Genomic DNA, 22,726 nt, shown 5'->3' with positions numbered 1-22,726 from the left:
GCGTTCCCATAGTCGTGTACTAATCGCGTTCCCATAGTCGCGTTCCCATGGTCGTGTACTATCGCGTTCCCATAGTCGTGTACTAATCGCGTTCCCATAGTCGTGTACTAATCGCGTTCCCATAGTCGTGTACTATCGCGTTCCCATAGTCGCGTTCCCATAGTCGTGTACTAATTGCGTTCCCATAGTCCTGTACTAATCGCGTTCCCATAGTCGTGTACTAATCGCGCTCCCATAGTCGTGTACTAATCGCGTTCCCATAGTCGTGTACTATCGCGTTTTCATAGTCGCGTTCCCATAGTCACGTTCCCATAGTCGTGTACTAATCGCGTTCCCATAGTCGTGTACTATCGCGTTCCCATAGTCGCGTTCCCATAGTCGCGTTCCCATAGTCGTGTACTAATCGCGTTCCCATAGTCATGTACTATTGCGTTCCCATAGTCGTGTACTATCGCGTTCCCATAGTCGCGTTCCCATAGTCACGTTCCCATAGTCGTGTACTAATCGCGTTCCCATAGTCGTGGACTAATCCCGTTCCCATAGTCGTGGACTAATCGCGTTCCCATAGTCGTGCACTAATCGCGTTCCCATAGTCGCGTTCCCATAGTCATGTACTATTGCGTTCCCATAGTCGTGTACTATCGCGTTCCCATAGTCGCGTTCCCATAGTCACGTTCCCATAGTCGTGTACTAATTACGTTCCCATAGTCGTGGACTAATCGCGTTCCCATAGTCCTGTACTATCACAAAACAGCAAAGACAAGTATAATCATCCAAAAGTGAAGGGAAATTGTCAGACTCCAGACACCTAAAGTCACAGAATGTTCTCTCTGCTACCTCACAGCAAGCAGTAGCCATTTGTTCATTTCACCTTTATTTAACCAGGCAGGCCAGTTGAGAACAAGTTCTCATTTACAACTGAGACCTGGCCAAGATAAAGCAAAACAGTGCGACACAAACAACAACACAGAGTTGCACATGGAATAAACAAACATACAGTCAATAATACAATAGAAAAGTCTATATACAGTGAGTGCAAATGAGGTAAGATAGGGGAGCTAAAGGCAAAAAAATAGGCCATAGTGGCGAAGTAATTACAATTTAGCAATTAAACACTGGAGTGATTGATGTGCAGAAGATGAATGTGCAAAGAAGAGATACTGAGGAGCAACAACATCAAAAAATAATAATAAACAACAATATGGGGATGAGGTAGTTGGATGGGCTATTTACAGATGGGCTATGGTGCAATGATCTGTGAGCTGCTCTGACAGCTGATGCTTAAAGTTAGTGAAACACCAAGTCTGGAACCAACAGGACCCTGAACAGCTTCTATAACCCCAAAGTCATACGTCCACTACATAGTAAGTCCCGGCAGCTATTGGTTAACTATTTAACTATCTGCATTGACTCTTTTTTTTTACTCATCACATACTCTGCTGCTACTGTTCACTATCTGTCACTGTATTCCTAGTTATGTGTACACATCTACCTCAATTACCCCTGCACATTGACTCAATACTGGTACCCTGTGTATAGAGCCTAGTTATCATTACTCAGTACTGGTACCCTGTGTATAGAGCCTAGTTATCATTACTCAGTACTGGTACCCTGTGTATAGAGCCCAGTTATCATTACTCAGTACTGGTACCCTGTGTATAGAGCCTAGTTATCATTACTCAGTACTGATACCCTGTGTATAGAGCCTAGTTATCATTACTCAGTACTGGTACCCTGTGTATATAACCTAGTTATCATTACTCAGTACTGGTACCCTGTGTATAGAGCCTAGTTATCATTGCTCAGTACTGGTACCCTGTGTATATAACCTAGTTATCATTACTCATTGACTCAGTACTGGTACCCTGTGTATAGAGCCTAGTTATCAATTACTCAGTACTGGTACCCTGTGTATAGAGCCTAGTTATCATTACTCAGTACTGGTACCCTGTGTATAGAGCCTAGTTATCATTACTCAGTACTGGTACCCTGTGTATAGAGCCTAGTTATCATTACTCAGTACTGGTACCCTGTGTATAGAGCCTAGTTATCATTACTCAGTACTGGTACCCTTTGTATAGAACCTAGTTATCATTACTCATTGACTCAGTACTGGTACCCTGTGTATAGAGCCTAGTTATCATTGACTCAGTACTGGTACCCTGTGTATAGAGCCTAGTTATCATTACTCAGTACTGGTACCCTGTGTATAGAGCCTAGTTATCATTACTCAGTACTGGTACCCTGTGTATAGAGCCTAGTTATCATTACTCAGTACTGGTACCCTGTGTATAGAGCCTAGTTATCATTACTCAGTACTGGTACTCTGTGTATAGAGCCTAGTTATCATTACTCAGTACTGGTACCCTGTGTATAGAGCCTAGTTATCATTACTCATTACTCAGTACTGGTACCCTGTGTATAGAGCCTAGTTATCATTACTCATTGACTAAGTACTGGTATAGAGCTTGTGTATATAGGTACCTAATTATAGAGCCTAGTTATCATTACTCAGTACTGGTACCCTGTGTATAGAGCCTAGTTATCATTACTTAGTACTGGTACCCCATGTATATAGCCTAGTTATCATTACTCATTGACTAGTACTGGTACCCTGTGTATAGAGCCCAGTTATCATTACTCATTGACTAAGTACTGGTACCTTGTGTATATAGCCTAATTATCATTACTCATTGACTCAGTACTGGTACCCTGTGTATAGAGCCTAGTTATCATTACTCAGTACTGGTACCCTGTGTATATAACCTAGTTATCATTACTCAGTACTGGTACCCTGTGTATAGAGCCTAGTTATCATTACTCAGTACTGGTACTCTGTGTATAGAGCCTAGTTATCATTACTTAGTACTGGTACCCCATGTATAGAGCCTAGTTATCATTACTCATTGACTCAGTACTGGTACCCTGTGTATAGAGCCCAGTTATCATTACTCATTGACTAAGTACTGGTACCTTGTGTATAGAGCCTAATTATCATTACTCAGTACTGGTACCCTGTGTATAGAGCCTAGTTATCATTACTCAGTACTGGTACCCTGTGTATAGAGCCTAGTTATCATTACTCAGTACTGGTACCCTTTGTATAGAGCCTAGTTATCATTACTCAGTACTGGTACCCTGTGTATAGAGCCTAGTTATCATTACTCAGTACTGGTACCCTGTGTATAGAGCCTAGTTATCATTACTCAGTACTGGTACCCTGTGTATAGAGCCTAGAAATCATTACCCAGTACTGGTACCCTGTGTATAGAGCCTAGTTATCATTACTCAGTACTGGTACTCTGTGTATAGAGCCTAGTTATCATTACTTAGTACTGGTACCCCATGTATAGAGCCTAGTTATCATTACTCATTGACTCAGTACTGGTACCCTGTGTATAGAGCCCAGTTATCATTACTCATTGACTAAGTACTGGTACCTTGTGTATAGAGCCTAATTATCATTACTCATTGACTCAGTACTGGTACCCTGTGTATAGAGCCTAGTTATCATTACTCAGTACTGGTACCCTGTGTATATAACCTAGTTATCATTACTCAGTACTGGTACCCTGTGTATAGAGCCTAGTTATCATTACTCAGTACTGGTACCCTGTGTATAGAGCCTAGTTAACATTACTCAGTACTGGTACCCTGTGTATAGAGCCTAGTTATCATTACTCAGTACTGGTACCCTGTGTATAGAGCCTAGTTATCATTACTCAGTACTGGTACCCTGTGTATAGAGCCTAGTTATCATTACTCAGTACTGGTACCCTGTGTATATAACCTAGTTATCATTACTCAGTACTGGTACTCTGTGTATAGAGCCTAGTTATCATTACTTAGTACTGGTACCCCATGTATAGAGCCTAGTTATCATTACTCATTGACTCAGTACTGGTACCCTGTGTATAGAGCCCAGTTATCATTACTCATTGACTAAGTACTGGTACCTTGTGTATAGAGCCTAATTATCATTACTCATTGACTCAGTACTGGTACCCTGTGTATAGAGCCTAGTTATCATTACTCAGTACTGGTACCCTGTGTATATAACCTAGTTATCATTACTCAGTACTGGTACCCTGTGTATAGAGCCTAGTTATCATTACTCAGTACTGGTACCCTGTGTATATAACCTAGTTATCATTACTCATTGGCTCAGTACTGGTACCCTGTGTATAGAGCCTAGTTATCATTACTTATTGACTCAGTACTGGTACCCTGTGTCATTGACTCAGTACTGGTACCCTGTGTATATAGCCTAGTTATCATTACTCATTGACTCAGTACTGGTACCCTGTGTATAGAGCCTAGTTATCATTACTCATTGACTCAGTACTGGTACCCTGTGTATAGAGCCTAGTTATCATTACTCAGTACTGGTACCCTGTGTATAGAGCCTAGTTATCATTACTCATTGACTCAGTACTGGTACCCTGTGTATATAACCTAGTTATCATTACTCAGTACTGGTACCCTGTGTATATAGCCTAGTTATCATTACTCATTGACTCAGTACTGGTACCCTGTGTATAGAGCCTAGTTATCATTACTCAGTACTGGTACCCTGTGTATAGAGCCTAGTTATCATTACTCAGTACTGGTACCCTGTGTATAGAGCCTAGTTATCATTACTCAGTACTGGTACCCTGTGTATAGAGCCTAGTTATCATTACTCATTGACTCAGTACTGGTACCCTGTGTATAGAGCCTAGTTATCATTACTCAGTACTGGTACCCTCTGTATAGAGCCTAGTTATCATTACTCAGTACTGGTACCCTGTGTATAGAGCCTAGTTATCATTACTCAGTACTGGTACCCTGTGTATAGAGCCTAGTTATCATTACTCAGTACTGGTACCCTGTGTATGCCTTCTGGTTTCTCTTTTTTTTGGAAAATATATTTCTTGTAAATGTAAACCTTTATTTAACTAGGCAAGCCAAAATCTTATTTTCAATGACGGCCTAGGAACTGTGGGTTAACTGGCTTGTTCAGGGGAAGAACTACAGATTTTTACCTTGTCAGCTCGGGGATTCGATCTTGCAACCTTTCGGTAACTAGTCCAACGCTCTAAACCACTAGACTACCGGCAGCCTCTTCAATTAGAATACTATATACTCTGAATATGAATCTCAGCATAGATGACACGACACCTGGTGATATTCAGGATATTCCTTTTGGATAACACTTCTACTGCATGTATAAAGCTTCAGAAAATGTACTAACCTTGAGAACATGCACTAACCTTTAGAACATGTACTAACCTTGAGAACATGCACTAACCTTTAGAACATGTACTAACCTTTAGAACATGTACTAACTTTTAGAACATGCACTAACCTTTAGAACATGCACTAACCTTTAGAACATGTTCTAACCTTTAGAACATGCACTAACCTTGAGAACATGTACTAACCTTGAGAACATGTACTAACTTTTAGAACATGTTCTAACCTTTAGAACATGCTCTAATCTTTAGAACATACACTAACCTTTAGAACACGTACTAACCTTGAGAACATGTACTAACCTTTAGAACATGCACTAACCTTTAGAACATGCACTAACCTTTAAAACATGTACTAACTTTTAGAACATGTACTAACTTTTAGAACATTTTCTAACCTTTAGAACATGCTCTAACCTTTAGAACATGTACTAACCTTTAGAACACGTTCTAACCTTTAGAACATGCTCTAACCTTTAGAACATGCACTAAACTTTAGAACTTACACTAACCTTGAGAACATGTACTAACCTTTAGAACATACACTAACCTTGAGAACATGTACTAACCTTTAGAACATGCACTAACCTTTAGAACATGTTCTAACCTTTAGAACATGTACTAACCTTTAGAACATGTACTAACCTTTAGAACATGTACTAACTTTTAGAACATGTTCTAACCTTTAGAACATGCACTAACCTTTAGAACATGTTCTAACCTTTAGAACATGCACTAACCTTTAGAACATGTTCTAACCTTTAGAACATGCACTAACCTTTAGAACATGTTCTAACCTTTAGAACATGCACTAACCTTTAGAACATGCACTAACCTTTAGAACATGTTCTAACCTTTAGAATATGTTCTAACCTTTAGAACATGCACTAACATTTAGAACATGCACTAACCTAATGTCTTGTAACAAGGCTTATAATACGTTATAGCTTAACATTGTCAACAGACTCAAACTGGTCTGTATTTAGTCAGGATGAGATTAGTTGCTTTACCGTTGCAACGCGCCGGATGATGGCTTGTCATAAAGTAGCTCTCGGTTGATGATGACAGCTGCTAGGTCCTCTGCACTGACAGAGGACCTAGCAGCACACACACTCACCCACCAACACACACACACACTCACCCACCGACACACACACACACTCACCCACCGACACACACACTCACCCATCAACACACACACACACACACTCACCCACCCACCGACACACACACTCACCCATCAACACACACACACACACTCACCCACCAACACACACACACACTCACCCACCAACACACACACACACTCACCCACCAACACACACACACACACTCACCCACCAACACACACACTCACCCACCAACACACACACTCACCCACCAACACACATTTTTCCCGACAGTTTACTATCAGTCATGTTCTCAGATAAGAGGATGACTGTATATTGTCCATTCAGATAGTGGAAAATAGTGGAGATACTGTTGAGTTTCTGCTTCCTTTGTCACTCAGCTTCCTAGGGAAACATCGTTACGACCATTCAATAACATCCTGTATGTAACAATTACATCTACACCAGTTAAGGGCAAAACACAAATGGAGCTGAAATATTTGAAATATGCAGCACATTGTGTTGAAATCGGCTCGACATTTTCATTCAAGTCCAGTCAGTTTCTCCTTGTAGAATAGAGAAGGTCTATAAATCACAACATTTAATAGAACATTATATCTCTACGACCTTCTCTGCATTTAATAACTGCATTGTTAGAAGTATTGGCCAAGAAGTTTGTCCTTGTGTGAGGGCAGAGCGACGTCTTTTCCTGGAGATTGGCACAGGAACTCAGTAAGAACTATACACGACATTGTATCTCTATGGCAGAGATAGTAAAATCTTACCCTACAAAGTCCAGAGTTCTGCTGGTGTTTCTGTTCGACCTGATAACTGTGGTGTCACTGTGTGATTAGAGGGAAGTATAAAGAAGAAAGATGAGTGGAACTTCGAGCTTCGAGGTCCAGATTTGTATTGGATGGCTTCTATGGTGTTCACTAGATAAATCATGACTGCATTCTTGTTTATTTACCCAGACAGTCACTCAGTAACAATTGCCATTGCTTTCCAGGGAGACATTGTTAGCTCATTGTGAAAGACCTTGGCATTGGGTCAGGCACACATCTTGTCCTGGAAGAGAACGGCACTCTGTACCTCGGTGATAGTGTTGTATCTCTCTCTCTCAGGCTGATGTCCCCTACAATGTATCGTCAAAGACAGATTCACAAGACTTGGACTGGTACACTTAACGCCACACATCTAGACATGTTGACACAAAAAAAGGTATAAACAGGGAGCCTAGTGGTTAGAGTGTAGAGGCGGCAGGTAGCCTAGTGGTTAGAGTGTAGAGGCGGCAGGGTAGCCTAGTGGTTAGAGTGTAGAGGTGGCAGGGTTGCCTAGTGGTTAGAGTGTAGAGGTGGCAGGGTTGCCTAGTGGTTAGAGTGTAGAGGTGGCAGGGTAGCCTAGTGGTTAGAGTGTAGAGGTGGCAGGGTTGCCTAGTGGTTAGAGTGTAGAGGCAGGTAGCCTAGTGGTTAGAGTGTAGAGGCGGCAGGGTTGCCTAGTGGTTAGAGTGTAGAGGCGGCAGGGTAGTCTAGTGGTTAGAGTGTAGAGGCAGGTAGCCTAGTGGTTAGAGTGTAGAGGCGGCAGGGTTGCCTAGTGGTTAGAGTGTAGAGGCGGCAGGGTAGTCTAGTGGTTAGAGTGTAGAGGCAGGTAGTCTAGTGGTTAGAGTGTAGAGGCGGCAGGGTAGCCTAGTGGTTAGAGTGTAGAGGCGGCAGGTAGCCTAGTGGTTAGAGTGTAGAGGTGGCAGGGTTGCCTAGTGGTTAGAGTGTAGAGGTGGCAGGGTTGCCTAGTGGTTAGAGTGTAGAGGTGGCAGGGTAGCCTAGTGGTTAGAGTGTAGAGGTGGCAGGGTTGCCTAGTGGTTAGAGTGTAGAGGCAGGTAGCCTAGTGGTTAGAGTGTAGAGGCGGCAGGGTTGCCTAGTGGTTAGAGTGTAGAGGCGGCAGGGTAGTCTGGTGGTTAGAGTGTAGAGGCAGGTAGTCTAGTGGTTAGAGTGTAGAGGCGGCAGGGTAGTCTAGTGGTTAGAGTGTAGAGGCAGGTAGTCTAGTGGTTAGAGTGTAGAGGCGGCAGGGTAGTCTAGTGGTTAGAGTGTAGAGGCAGGTAGCCTAGTGGTTAGAGTGTAGAGGGCAGGGTTGCCTAGTGGTTAGAGTGTAGAGGCAGGTAGCCTAGGGTAGTCTAGTGGTTTAGAGTGTAGAGGCAGGTAGCCTAGTGGTTAGAGTGTAGAGGCGGCAGGGTGGTTAGCCTAGTGGTTAGAGTGTAGAGGCGGCAGGTAGCTAGTGGTTAGTGGTTAGTGGTTAGAGTGTAGAGGTGGCAGGGTTGCCTAGTGGTTAGAGTGTAGAGGTGGCAGGGTTGCCTAGTGGTTAGAGTGTAGAGGTGGCAGGGTAGCCTAGTGGTTAGAGTGTAGAGGTGGCAGGGTTTGCCTAGTGGTTAGAGTGTAGAGGCAGGTAGCCTAGTGGTTAGAGTGTAGAGGTGGCAGGGTAGCCTAGTGGTTAGAGTGTAGAGGCAGGTAGCCTAGTGGTTAGTGTAGAGGGCAGGTAGCCTGTGGTTAGAGTGTAGAGGCAGGTAGTCTAGTGGTTAGAGTGTAGAGGCGGCAGGTAGTCTAGTGGTTAGAGTGTAGAGGCAGGTAGCCTAGTGGTTAGAGTGTAGAGGTGGCAGGTAGCCTAGTGGTTAGAGTGTAGAGGCAGGTAGCCTAGTGGTTAGAGTGTAGAGGTGGCAGGTAGCCTAGTGGTTAGAGTGTAGAGGCAGGTAGCCTAGTGGTTAGAGTGAGGGCGGCAGAGGTGGCAGGTGTAGAGGAGGCAGGGTAGCCTAGTGGTTAGAGTGTAGAGGCAGGTAGCCTAGTGGTTAGAGTGTAGAGGCAGGTAGCCTAGTGGTTAGAGTGTAGAGGCGGCAGGTAGCAGTGGTTAGAGTCAGGTAGCCTAGTGGTTAGAGTGTAGAGGCGGCAGGTAGTCTAGTGGTTAGAGTGTAGAGGCAGGTAGCCTAGTGGTTAGAGTGTAGAGGTGGCAGGGTAGTCTAGTGGTTAGAGTGTAGAGGCGGCAGGTAGTCTAGTGGTTAGAGTGTAGAGGCGGCAGGTAGCCTAGTGGTTAGAGTGTAGAGGCGGCAGGTAGCCTAGTGGTTAGAGTGTAGAGGCAGGTAGCCTAGTGGTTAGAGTGTAGAGGCGGCAGGTAGCCTAGTGGTTAGAGTGTAGAGGTGGCAGGGTAGCCTAGTGGTTAGAGTGTAGAGGAGGCAGGGTGGCCTAGTGGTTAGAGTGTAGAGGCGGCAGGTAGCCTAGTGGTTAGAGTGTAGAGGCAGGTAGTCTAGTGGTTAGAGTGTAGAGGCGGCAGGTAGCCTAGTGGTTAGAGTGTAGAGGCAGGTAGTCTAGTGGTTAGAGTGTAGAGGCGGCAGGTAGTCTAGTGGTTAGAGTGTAGAGGCAGGTAGCCTAGTGGTTAGAGTGTAGAGGTGGCAGGGTAGCCTAGTGGTTAGAGTGTAGAGGCAGGTAGTCTAGTGGTTAGAGTGTAGAGGCGGCAGGTAGTCTAGTGGTTAGAGTGTAGAGGCAGGTAGCCTAGTGGTTAGAGTGTAGAGGCGGCAGGTAGTCTAGTGGTTAGAGTATAGAGGCGGCAGGTAGTCTAGTGGTTAGAGTGTAGACGCAGGTAGCCTAGTGGTTAGAGTGTAGAGGCGGCAGGTAGTCTAGTGGTTAGAGTGTAGAGGTGGCAGGGTAGCCTAGTGGTTAGTGTAGAGGTGGCAGGGTAGCCTAGTGGTTAGAGTGTAGAGGCAGGTAGCCTAGTGGTTAGAGTGTAGAGGCGGCAGGTAGCCTAGTGGTTAGAGTGTAGAGGCAGGTAGCCTAGTGGTTAGAGTGTAGAGGCGGCAGGTAGCCTAGTGGTTAGAGTGTAGAGGCAGGTAGCCTAGTGGTTAGAGTGTAGAGGTGGCAGGGTAGCCTAGTGGTTAGAGTGTAGAGGCAGGTAGCCTAGTGGTTAGAGTGTAGAGGTGGCAGGGTAGCCTAGTGGTTAGAGTGTAGAGGCAGGTAGCCTAGTGGTTAGAGTGTAGAGGCGGCAGGTAGCCTAGTGGTTAGAGTGTAGAGGCGGCAGGTAGTCTAGTGGTTAGAGTGTAGAGGCGGCAGGTAGTCTAGTGGTTAGAGTGTAGAGGCGGCAGGTAGCCTAGTGGTTAGAGTGTAGAGGCGGCAGGTAGTCTAGTGGTTAGAGTGTAGAGGCGGCAGGGAGCCTAGTGGTTAGAGTGTAGAGGTGGCAGGTAGCCTAGTGGTTAGAGTGTAGAGGCGGCAGGTAGCCTAGTGGTTAGAGTGTAGAGGCGGCAGGTAGCCTAGTGGTTAAAGCGTTGGACTAGTTACCGAAAGGTTGCAAGATCGAATCCCGAGCTGACAAGGTAAAAATCTGTCGTTCTGCCCCTGAACAGGCAGTTAACCCACTGTTCCTAGACCAGTTAACCCACTGTTCCTAGACCAGTTAACCCACTGTTCCTAGGCCAGTTAACCCACTGTTCCTAGACCAGTTAACCCACTGTTCCTAGACCAGTTAACCCACTGTTCCTAGACCAGTTAACCCACTGTTCCTAGACCAGTTAACCCACTGTTCCTAGACCAGTTAACCCACTGTTCCTAGGGCCGTCATTGACAATAAGAATTTGTTCTTAACTGACTTGCCTAGTTAAATAAAGGTAAAATAAAAATTACCTGACTGCAGGATTTAATCAAGTGTTACACAAATCCAACACCATTCTATGTTAAAGTAGAATTAAACAAATTGACATTAAACATTTTTTCTCAAAACGGAGAAAACTTTATTTAGATTTTTTTTCCCCCCTCATATTACAATAGATCAACTCTAAAACAACGTCTTTAGAATTTGTGGCCCTTTCCGAAATAAGGACACAACTTAAAGCACTTAACCAACAGAATTCAAGTAAATTCAAATTCATATTAATTGTGTTCACTTTGCGGCTTCATTGCACCAGGGCGGCAGCTATGGAGAACAGGTAGTCCAGCCCTCAGAGAGTAGGTGGCAGGATTGGGGTCAATTCCAGTTCAAGTCAGGTAGCCTAAAAAATGTTATCCCTTACCCACTGATTTGCATCAGATATATTTCAGTCCAACCAATGTTAAAGTATATATACACATACACACACACACACAAAATATATACACCACAAGTTTTAGAACACCATCATATAAGGTTTATGTATTTTATTTACTATTTTCTATATTGTAGAATAATAGTGAAGACATCAACACTATGAAACACATATGGAATCATGTAGTAACCAACAGTGTTAAAACAAATCAAAATATATTTTATATTTGTGATTCATCAATTAGCCACCCTTTGCCTTGATGACAGATTTTCACACTCTTTGGCATTCTCTCAACCAGCTTCACCTGGAATGCTTTTCCAACAGTCTTGATGGGGTTCCAACATACGCTGAGCACTTGTTGGCCGCTTTTCCTTCACTCTGCGGTCCGACTCATCCCAAACCATCTCAATTGGGTTGAGGTTGGGTGATTGTTGGGGCCAGGTCATCTGATGCAGCACTCCATCACTCTCCTTCTTTGTCAAATAGCCCTTACACAGCCTGGAGGTTCATTGTCCTGCTGAAAAACAAATGATAGTCCCACTAAGCCCAAACCAGATGGGCTGGCGTATCGCTGCAGAATGTTGTGGTAACCATGGTGATTAAGTGTGCCTTGAATACTAAATAACTCACAGACAGTGTCACCAGCAAAGCAGCATCACACCTCCTCCTCCATGCTTCACGGTGGGAACCACATATGTGGCGATTGTCCGTTCACCCACACCGCGTCTCACAAAGACATGGAGGTTGGAACCAAAAATCTCACATTTGGACAGATTTCCACTGGTTTAATGTCCATTATTCGTGTTTCTTGGCCCAAGCAAGTGTCTTATGATTGGTGTCCTTTAGTAGTAGTGGTTTCTTTAGTAGTGGTCTCCTCTGAACAGTTGATGTTGAGATGTGTCTGTTACTTTAACTCTGCAAAGCATTTATTTGGGCTGCAATCTGAGGCTGGTAACTCTAATGAACTTATCCCCTGCCGCAGAGGTAACTCTGGGTCTTCCGTTCCTGTGGCGGTCCTCATGAGAGCCAGTTTCATCATAGCGCCTGATGGTTTTTTGCGACTGCACTTGAAGAAACTTTCAAAGTTCTTTAATTTTTTTCCAGATTGACTGACCTTCATGTCTTAAAGTAATGATGGACTGTCGTTTCTCTTTGCTCATTTGTGCTGTTCTTGCCATAATATGGACTTGGTCTTTTACCAAATAGGGCTATATTCCTTATACTAACCCTACCTTGTCACAACACAACTGATTGGCTCAGTCAATCTGTGTGGACCCCAGGATTCCACAAATGTAACTTTTAACAAGGCACACCTGTTAATTGTAATGCATTCCAGGTGACTACCTCATGAAGCTGGTTGAGAGAATGCCAGGAGTGTGCAAAGCTGTCATCAAGGCAAATGGTGGCTATATGAAGAATCTCAAATATATTTGGATTTGTTTAACACTTTTTTGGTTACTACATGATTCCATATGTGTTATTTCATAGTTTTGATGTCTTCACTATTATTCTATAAATGTAGAAAATAGTACAAACATTTAAAAAATGAAACCCTTGAATGAGTCAGTGTTCTAACACTCCAAACTGAGTGTTCTAACCTTGAATGAGTAGGTGTTCTAACACTCCAAACTGAGTGTTCTAACCTTGAATGAGTCAGTGTTCTAACACTCCAAACTGAGTGTTCTAACCTTGAATGAGTAGGTGTTCTAACACTCCAAACTGAGTGTTCTAACCTTGAATGAGTCAGTGTTCTAAAACTTTTGACCGGTAGTGTAAGTGGTATATATATTTTTATACATATATATCTATATATGGCTGTTTAAATATCCACATTATTCAACACTGACCTCTAGAGGCCATTAAACTCCCTACACCCGTTTACCACTATAGAACACCCTTTTCACACTATGCAGGTTCGGATATGATCTTTTTACATTGCCGGGTACAGCACCATTCCAGCAACTATGCTGGACGTGTAACCGGGCCGGGCCGGTACAGCTGGGCTCCGCGGTGTGAAAAAGGGGTACAAGAGCAAACATAGGAGCAATTCAGTTACATTTTTATGAATATTTTATATTAATTGTCACTGGCATTTGACAAAGTACAATAACCCCCCAAAAAATTATAATATAGGAAATAATTTAACAGTTTTGAAGCTATACATCATTTTGACTCTTGACTGGTTAGCTTGACAAAGTTTTGCAAAACAACAGTCAATCTGAAACACTAAAATAATGAAAAGTTGTCTGCCATTGTTTGTTGTCATAACTTCAATTTAAACGGAGAAGGTTGCATCCTTAAAGCGATAGTAGTCTTAGTATTAATGAGTAGATTTAATAGGGCTGGATGCGGCAACGAGCTCTGTTCTGTCCTGGAGCTGTTCTTGTCTGTTAAATGGTATGTATTAATGTCATGTTCTGTGTTCTGTTTCATGTTCTGTGTTCTGTTTCATGTTCTGTGCTCTGTTTCATGTTCTGTGCTCTGTGTTCTGTTTCATGTTCTGTGCTCTGTGTTCTGTTTCATGTTCTGTATAATGTTTCATGTTCTGTGTTCTGTATTATGTGTCATGTTCTGTGTTCTGTATTATGTGTCATGTTCTGTGTTCTGTATTATGTTTCATGTTTCATGTTCTGTATTATGTGTCATGTTCTGTGTTCTGTATTATGTGTCATGTTTCATGTTCTGTATTATGTGTCATGTTCTGTGTTCTGTATTATGTGTTCTGTATTATGTTTCATGTTCTGTGTTCTGTATTATGTGTCATGTTTCATGTTCTGTATTATGTGTCATGTTTCATGTTCTGTATTATGTGTCATGTTCTGTGTTCTGTATTATGTGTTCTGTATTATGTTTCATGTTCTGTGTTCTGTATTATGTTTCATGTTCTGTGTTCTGTATTATGTTTCATGTTCTGTGTTCTGTATTATGTTTCATGTTCTGTGTTCTGTATTATGTTTCATGTTCTGTGTTCTGTATTATGTTTCATGTTCTGTGTTCTGTATTATGTGTCATGTTTCATGTTCTGTATTATGTGTCATGTTCTGTGTTCTGTATTATGTGTTCTGTGTTCTGTATTATGTTTCATGTTCTGTGTTCTGTATTATGTTTCATGTTCTGTGTTCTGTATTATGTTTCATGTTCTGTGTTCTGTATTATGTTTCATGTTCTGTGTTCTGTATTATGTTTCATGTTCTGTGTTCTGTATTATGTTTCATGTTCTGTGTTCTGTATTATGTTTCATGTTCTGTGTGGACCCCAAGAAGAGTAGCTGCTGCTTTTGCAACAACTAATGATGATGCTAATATAATAACAAATACAAGAGCAGTAGCTATCTTACAGCTACAAATCCCCAAAATTAAAACATACCAAATTAAAACATCAAAAGAAAAAAGTTATATTAAAAAAAAGGCCAACAAAAATCTGGAGAAAAAAAAAATAAAATCTTATTTTTGTACAATTCAAATTGCTACACGTCAGATAAAGAAAGTCTTGATAATTTGTCTAAGTGTCCTTCTGTCTAAAATATCACGTCTCTTTCCCCTGTCAAACTAGTGCAGACTTCCAAATGGAACCCAAGACCCTACACCCAAGAACATCTTAAGAGGCATTGAAAAGCAATGCAATATTCTCTGAAACTACAAGAGCGCCAGGCGTGTAGTTGCTAGGGGTTACATTCGGGAATTCAGTGGGTAGCCTGTCATGTCCAACAACACCATCAGTCATCGGTCCTTCACCATTACCATCTCACACCTGCTTCAAATACCATCTTTTTATTTCATATTTTCTCTTTGTGCATATGAATTCACATTCATAGGGGGGGGGGGGGTCCCCCAATTTCTCCAGCTTAAGTGGCAATGGGTGGATACTTGTTGTGTCCCTTTTGTCACTTCCTGGTTGTCATGTCCTGTTCGCTGTTTTAGTCGCTCATAGACAGGAAGAGTTGGTCCTCCAGATCCGAGGTGTCAGTGCTGCCGTCTGAGCTGTCGGAACTGTCAGCTGTATGGGAAGACAGACAACGACATAGAAAGATGGTGTGAGTGTGTGTACCTACTAACTTTTACTGTTCCCCAACAAACTATCATGGTCCAAACACACCAAGACAGTTGTGAAGAGGGCACGACAATGCCTATTCCCCCTCAGGAGACTGAAAAGATTTGTCAGGGGGCCCCAGATCCTCAAAAAGTTCTACAGCTGCACCATCGAGAGCATCCTGACTGGTTGCATCACTGCCTGGTACGGCAACTGCTCGGCCTCCGACCACAAGGCACTACAGAGGGTAGTGCGTATGGCCCAGTACATCACTAGGGCCAAGCTTCCTGCCATCCAGGACCTCAATACCAGGCGGTGTCAGAGCAAGACCCTAAAAATGTTCAAAGACTCCAGCCACCCTAGTCATAGACTGTTCTCTCTGCTACCGCACAGCAAGCGGTACCGGAGCGCCAAGTCTAGGACCAAGAGGCTTCTAAACAGCTTCTACCCCCAAAGCCATAAGACTCCTGAACAGCTTCTACCCCCAAAGCCATAAGACTCCTGAACAGCTTCTACACCCAAAGCCATAAGACTCCTGAACAGCTTCTACCCCCAAAGCCATAAGACTCCTGAACAGCTTCTACCCCCAAAGCCATAAGACTCCTGAACAGCTTCTACCCCCAAAGCCATAAGACTCCTGAACAGCTTCTACCCCCAAAGCCATAAGACTCCTGAACAGCTTCTACCCCCAAAGCCATAAGACTCCTGAACAGCGAATCAAATGACCACCCAGACTATTTACATCATCTGTCCCCTCCCATCCATACGCTGCTGCAGCTACTCTGTTTATCATCGATGCACAAGTCACTTTAACAACTCTACCTACATGTACATACTACCTCAATTACATCGACTAACCGGTGCCCCCGCACATAGACTCTGTACCGTAATACCCTGTATATAGCCTCCACATTGACTCTGTACCGGTACCCCCTGTATATAGCCTCCACATTGACTCTGTACTGGTACCCCCTGTATATAGCCTCCACATTGACTCTGTACCGTAACACCCTGTATATAGCCTCCACATTGACTCTGTACCGGTACCCCCTGTATATAGCCTCCACATTGTATATAGCCTCCACATTGACTCTGTACTGGAACCCCCTGTATATAGCCTCCACATTGACTCTGTACTGGTACCCCCTGTATATAGTCTCCACATGGACTCTGTACCGGTACCCCCTGTATATAGCCTCCACATTGACTCTGTACCGTAACACCCTGTATATAGACTCCACATTGACTCTGTACTGGTACCCCCTGTATATAGCCTCCACATTGACTCTGTACCGTAACACCCTGTATATAGCCTCCACATTGACTCTGTACCGGTACCCCCTGTATTTAGCCTCCACATTGACTCTGTACTGGTACCCCCTGTATATAGCCTCCACATTGACTCTGTACCGTAACACCCTGTATATAGCCTCCACATTGACTCTGTACCGGTACCCCCTGTATATAGCCTCCACATTGACTCTGTACCGGTACCCCCTGTATGTAGCCTCCACATTGACTCTGTACCGGTACCCCCTGTATATAGCCTCCACATTGACTCTGTACCGGTACCCCCTGTATGTAGCCTCCACATTGACTCTGTACCGGTACCCCTGTATATAGCCTCCACATTGACTCTGTACCGTAACACCCTGTATATAGCCTCCACATTGACTCTGTACTGGTACCCCCTGTATATAGCCTCCACATTGACTCTGTACCGTAACACCCTGTATATAGCCTCCACATTGACTCTGTACTGGTACCCCCTGTATATAGCCTCCACATTGACTCTGTACTGGTACCCCCTGTATATAGCCTCCACATTGACTCTGTACCGGTGCCCCCTGTATATAGTCTCCACATTGACTCTGTACCGGTACCCCCTGTATATAGTCTCCACATTGACTCTGTACCGTAATACCCTATATAGCCTCCACATTGACTCTGTCTGTATATAGCCTCCACATTGACTCTGTACCCTGTATATAGTCTCCACATTGACTCTGTACCGTAACACCCTGTATATAGCCTCCACATTGACTCTGTCTGTACCGTAACACCCTGTATATAGCCTCCACATTGACTCTGTACCGACTCTGTAACACCCTGTATATAGCCTCCACATTGACTCTGTACCGTAACACCCTGTATATAGCCTCCACATTGACTCTGTACCGTAACACCCTGTATATAACCTCCACATTGACTCTGTACCTCCACATTGACTCTGTACCGTAACACCCTGTATATAGCCTCCACATTGACTCTGTACCGTAACACCCTGTATATAGCCTCCACATTGACTCTGTACCGTAACACCCTGTATATAACCTCCACATTGACTCTGTACCGTAACACCCTGTATATAGCCTCCACATTGACTCTGTAACCGTTGAACACCCTGTATATAGCCTCCACATTGACTCTGTACCCCTGTAACACCTGTACCGTAACTGTATATAACCTCCACATTGACTCTGTGTACCCTGTATATAGCCTCCACATAGCCTCCACATTGACTCTGTACCGTAACACCCTGTATATAGCCTCCACATTGACTCTGTACCGTAACACCCTGTATATAACCTCCACATTGACTCTGTACCGTAACACCCTGTATATAACCTCCACATTGACTCTGTACCGTAACACCCTGTATATAACCTCCACATTGACTCTGTACCGTAACACCCTGTATATAACCTCCACATTGACTCTGTACCGTAACACCCTGTATATAGCCTCCACATTGACTCTGTACCGTAACACCCTGTATATAGTCTTGTTATTGTACTGCTGCTATTTCATTATTTGCTATTTACATTTTTTTACTTATCTATTTTTTTTACTAAACACTTATTTTTCTTAAAACTGCATTGTTGGTTATGGGCTTGTAAGAAAGCATTTCACTGTAAGGTCTACTACACCTGTTGTATTCAGCATTTCACTGTAAGGTCTACTACACCTGTTGTATTCAGCATTTCACTGAAAGGTCTACACCTGTTGTATTCGGCGCATGTGACAAATACAATTTGATGTTAAAATTTGATTTGGATTTTTTTTGCCCAAAAATCAAATCGATCAATGAATCAGACATCATCCTCTTGGTGCCTGGGGAAACAGTGCCTGGCCAATGCTGCCGGTCTTTGTCTGCTTTTTTCTCTCGCTTCTAGACTAGTGGATGTTTTGTGTGTGTGTGTGTGTGTGTCCACCTGGCCATGCTGCTGTTCCAGTTTCAACTGACCTGAACCCTAGGACCATGCCCCAGGACTACCTGACATGATGACTCCTTGCTGTCCCCAGTCCACCTGGCCATGCTGCTGCTCCAGTTTCAACTGTTCTGCCTTATTATTATTCGACCATGCTGGTCATTTATGAACATTTGAACATCTTGGCCACGTTCTGTTATAATCTCTACCCGGCACAGCCAGAAGAGGACTGGCCACCCCACATAGCCTGGTTCCTCTCTAGGTTTCTTCCTAGGTTTTGGCCTTTCTAGGGAGTTTTTCCTAGCCACCGTGCTTCTACACCTGCATTGCTTGCTGTTTGGGGTTTTAGGCTGGGTTTCTGTACAGAACTTTGAGATATCAGCTGATGTACGAAGGGCTATATAAATAAATTTGATTTGATTTGTGTGTGTGTGTGTGTGTGTGTGATAAATGCTTTTCCCAAGAAAGACACCGCAGTTACTCACATCCCAGGTCAATCTCAGCATCGTTGTTCGAGTCATCATCATCATCATCATCATCAGCATGGAGCAGCCTGGCCACTGCTTCATCATCCGAGGGAGAGAAGTCGTTACCTCCATCCTCCTCTCCGTCTCCTCCCTCGATCAGCTCGGCCAACAGCGGGTCAGTCTCCATGTCATCATCGTCGTCATCTTCATCGTCGTCAGAGTCTTCATCACCGTCTTGATCCTCCTGGTGGGAAGGTGCCACATTTTGAACACAAATCAACACAAGGTGAAACAAGATTAAATATATATATATATATAATAAAAAAAAACACATCAATATATTTGAACACAGTTAACACAAGGGCAAACAGTGGGGAGAGGCTTGGATAGAAGCAGGTGTTTTAGTGACGGGCTAAGATAGGAACAAAGGTTCTGGTGTGTAACCCTGTGGGCTCTCAGAACCCAGATCAAAGAGCACTGGGCAGTATGGGTTGAAATGGAGAGACTGGATATTAGAGATTAGGAACACTAGGAGAGAGCTGATGTAGATAAAAGTTACACTGAGTTTAGTAGAGAGAAGGACAGCATTTCTTACCTGATCTTCATCATCCTCTCCCTCCTCCGCTAGTCTCTGTCTCCCCACTTCATACAGGCGACACACCGTGTCCATGTTGATAGAGTCCTGGTTCTAAAGACGAACACACAACTTGAGATGAACTGCCGACCGACTTGAGATGAACTGCCGACCAACAGAGAGAACTACACTTCCCACATTCCACTCTTTAGAAGAACTGCCGACCGACAGAGAGAACTACACTTCCCACATTCCACTCTTTAGAAGAACTGCCGACCGACAGAGAGAACTACACTTCCCACATTCCAGTCTTTAGATGAACTGTTGACCGACAGAGAGAACTACACTTCCCACATTCCACTCTTCAGTTTCTTTTTGGATGTCTATTTGGGACTCAGAGTAGAACAGAGAGCAATAATATGGCATCATCAGGGAGCATTGCACCACCCTAATCCCTAACCCTTTACCCCCTAACCCCTAGCCCTTTACCCCTTACCCCTAGCACTAAACCCCTAATCCCTAGCCCTTTACCCCCTAACCCCTAGCCCTTTACCCATAGCCCTTTACCCCTAGCCCCTAATCCCTAACACCTAACCCTTTACCCCCTAACCCTTTACCCATAGCCCTTTACCCCTAGCCCCTAATCCTTAACCCCTAGCACTAAACCCCTAATCCCTAGCCCTTTACCCCTAGCCCCTAATCCTTAACCCCTAGCCCCTAATCCTTAACCTCTAGCCCCTAATCCTTAACCTCTAGCCCCTAATCCTTAACCTCTAGCCCTTTACCCCTAGCCCCTAATCCTTAACCCCTAGCCCCTAATCCTTTACCCCTAGCCCCTAATCCTTTACCCCTAGCCCCTAATCCTTTACCCCTAGCCCCTAATCCTTAACCCCTAGCCCCTAATCCTTAACCCCTAGCACTAAACCCCTAATCCCTAGACCTTTACCCCTAGCCCCTAATCATTAACCCCTAATCCCTAAATAAGAATATGGTACACAAACAATACAGCTCATTCTTCCTACATGATAACAACCATATACTGATTGACAGGTAGAATGGAACGGTCAGGAGCAGAGCTAAAAGACGTAACATGGAATATCAGCAATGGAAATAAAACCGGGAAGTTTACCTCGATGACAGCCAGGTAGCAGTCCCTAGTGTCAGTACACAGGTCAAAGATATTCCTCTTCACATCTACAGTAGCTGAGGAAGAACATACAACCAGAAGTTCATTTCAACCAACATGCCACAGGACACAAAACAAAATCCCCAAAGCTTGACCTATGACCTTCAGGTCATACCGATGGGTTTGTAGTCGGTGGCGTCAAAGGTTCTGAAGGAGGAACCAAAGGGACTCTTCATCTGTTGGTCCATCACGTCATCCTCCTCATCAGCCTGGAGCATGGCTCCGTACATGACCGTAGCGTTGTTGTTGAACACTCCTCTACACTGGTCCAAGGCAGGCACAGTGTGGAGGAGATGGAACGTTCTCAGGTCCCACTGGCATAGCTGGTCAAGGTGATCATCACTTACAATGTTTTTACCTGGATAAAGTCAGGCCATAGTTATAAAGGCTACGATTAGATCTCCCCTGAGTTTTTACAGCAGCAGAATGCCAAATCCCAGGAGCATTTTTTACAGATGATATTTTTTTGGATTTGTTTAAATTAGTTAGTTAGATTTTTTTAATAAAAGTGAGCATTAAATGTATTGCAGTGAGTTGTGACTGTTCTTTTTGTTAATAAAGTTTTTCATTTCCTTCATGTTAATAATGTTAGAGGTTAACCAAAACAGGAAGTAATAAGGACCAAAACAGGAAGTAATAAGGACCAAAACAGGAAGTAACAAAGACCAAAACAGGAAGTAACAAGGACCAAAACAGGAAGTAATAAGGACCAAAACAGGAAGTAATAAGGACCAAAACAGGAAGTAATAAGAACCAAAACAGGAAGTAATAAGGACCAAAACAGGAAGTAATAAGGATACAATTTCTGTGTTGATGATGACCTCGAGGCGGTTGGGATGGAACACGCCGCTGATGTTCATATTGAACTTGTCAAACTTGTGGATGGCCTGAGCAGAGCGCACATCCCACATGACCCCGTCGTTGAGCACCAGGTCGTCGCTAGGGTTAAAGGTCGCACAGTTCCTCTTGTAGTTGTTGGCCAGGCCAGGGTCATTAAGGGTCAGCAACTTCTGGCCTGACTGGATGTCATAGATCTGGACACAAATGAAGGTGAAATTAACATCATAAACTTGAGAAAACTGGTGCTGGGAAAACAAAAACAGGAATGGATTTTAAAAATATAATTTTAAAACAAGAATGGGATAAAAAAAAAAAAGAATGTATAAAAATAAAATTTAAAAACAAGAATGGATTTAAAAAACAAACAAATAAAAACACAAAAAAAACAATGGATAAAAAAAATAAAAAAGTAAAACAAGAGGCTCATAGGAAGCACCGTGAGAGGCCCGCTCACTGCTCATAGGAAGCACCGTGAGAGGCCCGCTCACTGCTCATAGGAAGCACCGTGAGAGGCCCGCTCACTGCTCATAGGAAGCACCGTGAGAGGCCCGCTCACTGCTCATAGGAAGCACCGTGAGAGGCCCGCTCACTGCTCATAGGAAGCACCGTGAGAGGCCCGCTCACTGCTCATAGGAAGCACCGTGAGAGGCCCGCTCACTGCTCATAGGAAGCACCGTGAGAGGCCCGCTCACTGCTCATAGGAAGCACCGTGAGAGGCCCGCTCACTGCTCATAGGAAGCACCGTGAGAGGCCCGCTCACTGCTCATAGGAAGCACCGTGAGAGGCCCGCTCACTGCTCATAGGAAGCACCGTGAGAGGCCCGCTCACTGCTCATAGGAAGCACCGTGAGAGGCCCGCTCACTGCTCATAGGAAGCACCGTGAGAGGCCCGCTCACTGCTCATAGGAAGCACCGTGAGAGGCCCGCTCACTGCTCATAGGAAGCACCGTGAGAGGCCCGCTCACTGCTCATAGGAAGCACCGTGCGCGGGCCGCTCACTGCTCATAGGAAGCACCGTGCGCGGGC

General features: G+C 44.0%; 1 protein-coding gene across 2 annotated transcripts in view; it reads right to left on the bottom strand.

Moving 5' to 3' along the window:
- Positions 1-13,445: 13,445 nt before the first annotated feature.
- LOC115119711 (DDB1- and CUL4-associated factor 1-like) overlaps positions 13,446-22,726 on the bottom strand; it is a 73,663-nt gene continuing 64,382 nt past the window's right edge. Inside the window, exons 21-26 of one of the 2 annotated variants that reach the window (XM_065002091.1) lie at positions 21,662-21,895; positions 20,977-21,175; positions 20,805-20,878; positions 19,697-19,789; positions 19,120-19,342; positions 13,446-15,389 (exon numbers count right to left, since the gene is read on the bottom strand). In XM_065002091.1, the coding sequence (XP_064858163.1) occupies positions 15,310-15,389; positions 19,120-19,342; positions 19,697-19,789; positions 20,805-20,878; positions 20,977-21,175; positions 21,662-21,895 (903 nt within the window). In that variant the 3' untranslated portion in view covers positions 13,446-15,309. Of the gene's footprint in view, positions 15,390-19,119; positions 19,346-19,696; positions 19,790-20,804; positions 20,879-20,976; positions 21,176-21,661; positions 21,896-22,726 lie in introns of both variants that reach the window. The other variant, XM_065002090.1, reaches the window with a different exon arrangement.

Source organism: Oncorhynchus nerka, linkage group LG15 (assembly GCF_034236695.1).
Source record: "Oncorhynchus nerka isolate Pitt River linkage group LG15, Oner_Uvic_2.0, whole genome shotgun sequence".
Taxonomy (NCBI): domain Eukaryota; kingdom Metazoa; phylum Chordata; class Actinopteri; order Salmoniformes; family Salmonidae; genus Oncorhynchus; species Oncorhynchus nerka.
This window is presented reverse-complemented; position numbering and strand designations above follow the sequence as displayed.